Raw genomic sequence first — 7122 nt, 5'->3', positions numbered from 1 at the left:
AATCACCTCGACTTAGGGGCACCTAGCATCTAGTTGACACGTAAATGACATTCTAGACCCATTTTTACAATACTGCTCCAAATCAATTCAATAAGAACACCAATAATAAATACTTAACTTAAAATCTTAACTCCATCCGCCATCGCAAACACTAGCTCAACCCCAAGTCGGCAAGTCCCCAACTACCAAATTAATACCACTCTCTAATTTCCCATATTTGGGTGGGGTGTAACATTGTATCGATCGGGCCATCAGTTACACAAACTGTATATAAAATTTATTTATTTATTTTATGTTGAATGCAGTGTGGACCTTTTTGTATTTGTCATATGTAATTATTTCGCGGTGGCCCATTATATTGCACGTAATAGTGTATGCTGATGAACACTATAAATTAAACTTATTTAAGCCCAGTAATATGGGTGGGAACGCCATTAAAATTGGTGGAGACTGAGAGAGTGTTTTCACACCTGGTCGTGTTTGTGTATTTTATTACCTCGTAGATCGAACACCAAAAAAAAAAAAACAGAGAGAAAAAAACATGTCGCAGAAGCCAGACTACGAATCCTACCCGCCGCTGTTTCGTCCGTCGTCGTCTGTCAACCCAAACCACGGCGGCGTTGAGAAAGGCTCGCCGGAAATGGAGGCGGCGGCGGCGGCGGAAGGAGACGGCGTTCCCGTCATAGATTTTGAGTGCATGAAGAAGGACGAGGAAAAGGTAACAGAGGCATGCAGAGAATGGGGTTTGTTCAGGTTGGTGAACCACGGAATCCCCGAAAGTTTGATGAGTCAAATGTTGGAACGTGCGAGGGAGTTGTTTTCCATGGCCTACGAGGCCAAGCAGGGAGCGTTCAATAGCGCCGCCGCGGGGGCGGCGGCGCCCGCCATATCCTACTTCTGGGGCACGCCGGCGGTGACGCCGTCAGGGGCGGCGCTGGCCTCCAGCAACCTCCATTGGATGGAAGGGCTCAACATTCCGCTAAGCAAAGTTTCGCAGCTTCATTACGAAGATCCGATGATCGAATCTTTCAGGTCAGCTTTTCACTTTATCTGATTAAATTAGGTAACTTCTTTATGATGTTTGACTCGTAGAATTTAAGATTTAAGAAAACCAATTAGACAATAATTGTTCCACTTGACAGTTAGTTAAATCAGTGAGGTTCAACTTTAATCATGGAGAAAAGTGGCAAATTGGCTAATTTCATGGTCGACACTTCTCTCACTAAGCTCAGCTATCGCCTTGTTAATGGCTTAGCAAATTCCAACAACGCATCCAAACATGGCCCACCACTCCCACCCCACCCCTCATGATATTTTATTTTTAGTACACCACAAAGTGTCTTTAGGAGAACCTAATTGTAAACCCGTAATATAGTACTATAATAATCATTATTGTGTAAACTATGCTTCATATAGTTGTGTTGACCATAAATAAAAAGTATATTATTTTATATACTATCAAATAATCACACCGGGCCAACACAATAATTTGTCCAAACTAATTCTCATTCGTATCGGGCCGGATGGCCTGTCCAATTAAGAGATAAAGTATTGGCCAAATTGATTTTTTTATACGAGAGAGGGTTCGAATACCCAACCTCTTTTAAGAGATGAAGATATTTTTTTAATGACCAAAAAAATTATAATCACAACTTGAAAGTATACAATAAACTCATATGATAATATTAGTCTAGATTATCATAGTTAATCGGTTTAAACTAATAAAACATATAAATAAATATCAATAGGAATCAAACTTAAAATTTTATTGTTACCAAAGTCAACAAATCAATTTAGTTGGAATTGTCGCTCTCATATTTTCTTCTCCGTTAACTTCCTTTTCACGTGTGAAATCCATTGATCCTTCAAATCACTGAATTTTTCACAAGGAAAAAGACTGGGAAAAAGACAGTAGCGAAAGCTACGGGGAATGGAGAATTAATTTTTAATAATAAATAATATTTTAGTACATATATAATAATGTTACGTCGTACCTTAGAATAATTGTATTTTTCGAAATTGACATTATTGGCGGTGGAATCAATTGCCCAAGGTTTATCCAAGTAATTAAAGAAGAAGTGAGTTGAAATGACATTATCATTATCATATACTTTAGTGCAACCTTGCTTTAGTCTACTGTATTATTTTTCATGCTATTATGTAGGGAAAAATGTACTTTAATTTAATTTTTATTAGTTAATGTTGAAAAAATTAGCTTAAAGTGGCATAAAATAGTATATTAAATGGCTATTTTGTGGTACAATTATCAGTGGGGTCCACTTCCGATTTGGGTCGGGTCAAAGTGGATTCGGATTCTTCGTAGTAAGACGAAGAGATTGATATATTGTACGCTCAAAACGGATAATGGGTGAATGAGATATTGATTCTCAAAGTAGACCCATTTAAGTTGGGAAATGAAAGGAAAATGTAGGACTTTGTCCCACATTGATTTGGAAACAAGATTTGCCCCCCTTATATACATGAGCTCTTTTCAAGCTTGTAGAATTGTATAGCATAGAGGCTCTCTCGCGCGGGGGGGGGGGGGGGGGGTGCAAATCAAAATCCAACTAGAGGACATCAAAAAGGCTTGAAATCAAGTTCGAGCTCGCGTGCGCCGGCACCTGCGGGCATAAGTTATGCCTAACTTCGGTATCATTTTCCATCTGTTATAGTCACTTGGTCAAAACCGAAAACACCACTCTCGTGCTACAGAGAGCACGAGAGGTTGTGGTGCACCGAGAGCAAAACTCTCGTGCAACGGTGAACACGAGAGGTGTATGCACCCCAACGGTCTGAAACCCGAAAGTGCAGAAGATTAAACTCATCTGTTACGGAATTAATACTGTTTTAATTCCAATTTTTAAATTCTGAGTTTAATCCTACTTAGTGGTGACCGTTACAGGTGTTACACAATTGGTTTTAATACCAATTTAATGGCCATGTTGAATGCTATCACTCCAACATCCCTATATAAAGAGAGGTAGAAGCAGTATCATTTTACACATAAAAGAAACAAAGGAATTCCAGTAGCTTTATTCTCTCAAAAAAACTCTGCTTCTACTCTCTTCTTTAGCCAACCTGTGTTCCAAGCTTTGCTTTGTTCAACGGGTTCCTTGTTTAGGTGCTTAAACAAGGAATCGTAGCACGTTTTATCCTGGGAAACCTAGGCTACAACGCTCCTAGCACTTGTGGGAGGTAGCAAATAAGGTTTTAAGGAAAAGAACTTTGTGTTCGAACTCGTGCTAAACCTTTACCCAAACACTCAACCTTTTCCTTCCCAACTCTTTCTGTTTTCCCATATAATATTAATCTTTTCGTAGGATTATTATTTTTGGGAATTTTCAACCATATTACCCAACAGTTAGAAGTTAATAGTTCATTATATTTTGAGTATTTAGTTATTATTGACTATAATAGTTTAGTTTGATTTAGTTTTAATTTTTTTTTATTTAATTGAGTTATCAACTTCTATGATTTTACCTAATTAAGTCTTTTGTAAATATAATTTGTTTTTTTTTTATTAATATCTAATTTAGTATTCGATTATAGTGATTTTATCTGAATTTATCATCGACTATAATGGTTAATATCTAATTTGGTTATTGACTAATGATTTTTCTTAATTTAGGCATTGGTTCTAATAGTTGAGACTCAATTAACTAATGATTTTATCTAGGAAGGCTAAAAGATTTTGAAAAAAATGTCAGAAAATAATCATTTCCTTTTTCCACAGTAACATTAACCATACACACAGCCTAAAAGTGAGCCTACAATAACTTTGTCTCTTCATGAATAAAGCTTTATTTTATTGTCTTATTAGGATCAATATTTTATTTTATAGGTAGATTCCATCTTGTCATAGCCATTTCACTATAAATAAATTGAGCTTTTAGGCATAGATATGATATGTGTTCCCATTAATTTTAGCTCTATCCAGTAAATTTTGTCATTTTAAATAGAAAAAAAAAAAGTAAAATAAGTCATCGGACTTATCATTTTTATATAATTTGAGTCATTAAACATAAAATTTATATAATTAAATCAATGAACATGTAAAATATGTGTAATTCGGACATTTATTTTTGGTAGAATATAATTTAGTTACATTACTTACATTTTTTTTTGGGTGAGAAATTAAAGTTATATTACTTACATGATACGTACTAAAAAAATTTCTTTTCATTTACCATGTTAATTGGGAGTAAAAATTCAAATAATTTTAACTCAAATTACATCGGGAATAATTTTTTAAGTCTCAAATGCACATATTTTATTTGTTTAATAATTTAATTGCACACGTTCAAGTTCAACGTGGCTCAATTGCATAAGTGTTATAAGTTTAGTGATCTATTTAATATTTAAGTAATCTTACATGCACCCTCATTTTCTATTCCATTTTTACTCAAGTGGTTTGCTCTTATTAATGTAGAAAAAAGTGTGGGTTACTGTTTTTTTTACCAACAAAATCATGACATGTAAAAAAATTACTGTGTAAATATATCATATTTGTTTGTAATTTTGGGTGTAGATCCTTGGTAGAAGAATATGGAAAGCATCAAGCTAGGGTGGGGAAGGCAATATACGAAGCATTGTGGAGGAAAGTAGAATTGGGAACGTTAAAGTTGTCAAAAAAATACGAGGAATCATGTGCAACAAGGTATTTGTCAGAAGATACTGGAATATTACGTGTATATCGATACCCTCGATGTTTGGAGGCTAATCGGGCATGGGGTATAGACGTGCACACTGATAGTTCACTCCTCTCAATCTTGCACCAAGATCTTGTTGGAGGGCTTCAAGTCTACAAGGATCATCAATGGATCCAAGTCAACCCTATCCCCAACACCCTCATTGTCAACATTGGAGATATGATCCAGGTTTAGTTTCATTTTAACGTGTGGTTGATATGATGTTCTGTTTTTACTTCAAAATTGTCAACGAGTACAGTAAATGTGCATTATTTTGTTTGAACTTATATGGTTGATGCATGATTTGCAGGCGATTAGTGATGACAAGTATGTTAGTGTAAAGCACAGGGTGAAAGTGAACGAAGAAAATGAGAGAATATCTGTGGGGTATTTTGTATTCCCAGGAGATGATGTTGTGATTGAGAGCTCCAACTACAAGCCCTTCACTTATGCCCAGTTTCGAGCTCAAGTGCAGCATGAACTGAAGAGTGTTGGCTTTAAGATTGGTCTGCACAATTTCAAACTCTGATCTTTTATACCAATACTCATATCCATCTCTGAATAGTGTGAATTTTCCTTAAATGTCATATCAAAGATTTTGCAATTTTTGTTTTCTATTATTCTCAAAAACTTATATTTGAGACTTCAGTGTGCTTTGGTACTTTTACTTTTCTTTCCTTTTTTTTTTTTTTTGGTTGAAAATGTTTTGTTTTAAGAAAAAATGTTTGCAAAAGAAAGAAGAGCTTGTATTTTGATTAAGAATAATGTTATCCGCCTCCAAATATTTCTTTCTTAATGCGATAGTTTGACTAGTATCTGACTGAATTTAAATTATTATATTTAATTAATAGTTCTTTTTTTTTTTATAACTTGTGATGCGATTAATTAATTAATTAATGAGTACTTAATGAATGTAAAGAATTCTTTTGTTAGGCTTATTAGTGGTAAACTTAAGTTGCACGGTGAAAACTCGATTTAAGTTCGATCACAACATGTAACCGCTTGCAAATTTACTTGATTCTTTGATAAAAATCCAAAAGTAAAATAAAATAAAAATGAAGATTTACCTGCAGGTCACACAGTCGATAAAATTCCTCAAAATTTGTAAAATGCATCAAGAAAATTACTACAAGTAATTAGGGAAAAATTCGCAAGTAATTGGGAAAAAATTACATACCGATCCAAGAAATTTTTGATATGGTTCATGACTTTGACCGACTGGACGTCATGCTTATCAGCGTGGGTGATGAAGACCAAGAAGGTTGAGATGACAAAGGTCAATGGATATCAATGGCACAATTATGATCAAACAATATAATCAATATTCTACTCAACAATTTCACAATCCATCACCCTCACAAACGGCAAATCTCATCAATCAAGCAACTTCGACAATCATTCATCGACCCTAGGTAATTGTGGCTTCAATGTTGTGCCATCCTGTGATTCCTAAAGTTATTAAGGGTTTATGGTTGCATTCAAAACTCTATAATATATTTATTTACTTGATTTAATGCATTCTACTATTTTGGATTTTATTTTGGCAATGAAGGAAAGTTTCTTTCTTATAGAATTTAGAGTTAAAAATAATGGTTCAAATGAGTCAAGTCGCTCGTGAGTTGCACGGTCAAAGCTCGACTCAAGTTTGATCAGTTTTTTTTTTTATTTGCCGGTTATAAGTTGATTAGTGGGCTGTGAGTATTCTTGTAACTTTAGCTCTTTATTTATTTATTTACTTTTATTTTTGGGTTCGTTTTTTAGCCCGCCTTTCAGTCTTGCACTACCCCGCGTTACCTCACTTTCTCTCTTTCCTTTTTTAGTTTTGAAACCAACGTTTGCACTCCCACTCTCATTAGTCTTAGATAAAGATAATAATTGAGTAGTCCATATTCCAACGACTTAGATAACAAATAAATGAGTTAAAGCCCACAAAATGGAACGTTAAACATACACCTTATAAATAATCTCCAAAACAAAAGGAAGCCCAACTTTCATGCCAGAGAGCAATAACGAGGATTTATCAATGTAACTTTATGAAACAGCAAAATATTTTATCAACATAATCAAAAGTCCTCAAGATTCATCTATATGAACCAACATCATGAGTCTTTGCTTTATATCCCTCAACATTGAATTTTGAGCCTTTTAAAATTATAATGGCCCATGATCAATTTGATGAGACTAAAAACTCTAATAAATGCTAAAGAATCTAACTCGTGATAATTCACCATAAATTTAATGCCATTATTTATTATTATAAAAGCAATTAATGTTGTTATAACATTCTCAAAAATATGTTGCACAATTTGTAGTTCAATAATTTGGACTATTGATTTTATAATAACAAGGCAATGTGTCTTATCCTTGAAGTGGAACAATCTTGAAGTGGTACATCTTTAATGATCTTTTAAAATGATCACTCCCACTGATCAAA

At 34.3% G+C, this 7122-nt stretch overlaps 1 protein-coding gene across 3 annotated transcripts in view; it reads left to right on the top strand.

Annotated features, from left to right (window-relative positions):
* The first annotated feature begins 279 nt into the window (after positions 1 to 279).
* The window catches only part of LOC109157884 (gibberellin 2-beta-dioxygenase 8), a 24933-nt gene continuing 18090 nt past the window's right edge, over positions 280 to 7122 (top strand). The window contains exons 1-3 of one of the 3 annotated variants that reach the window (XM_019305747.1): positions 381 to 1032; positions 4529 to 4877; positions 4999 to 5194. In XM_019305747.1, coding sequence (XP_019161292.1) covers positions 542 to 1032; positions 4529 to 4877; positions 4999 to 5194 — 1036 coding nt within the window. In that variant the 5' untranslated portion in view covers positions 381 to 541. Of the gene's footprint in view, positions 1033 to 4528; positions 4878 to 4998; positions 5195 to 7122 lie in introns of all 3 variants that reach the window. The other 2 variants (XM_019305746.1, XM_019305742.1) reach the window with 2 other exon arrangements.

This window comes from Ipomoea nil, unplaced genomic scaffold, assembly GCF_001879475.1.
Source record: "Ipomoea nil cultivar Tokyo-kokei standard unplaced genomic scaffold, Asagao_1.1 scaffold0302, whole genome shotgun sequence".
Classification (NCBI taxonomy): Eukaryota; Viridiplantae; Streptophyta; class Magnoliopsida; order Solanales; family Convolvulaceae; genus Ipomoea; species Ipomoea nil.
This window is presented reverse-complemented; position numbering and strand designations above follow the sequence as displayed.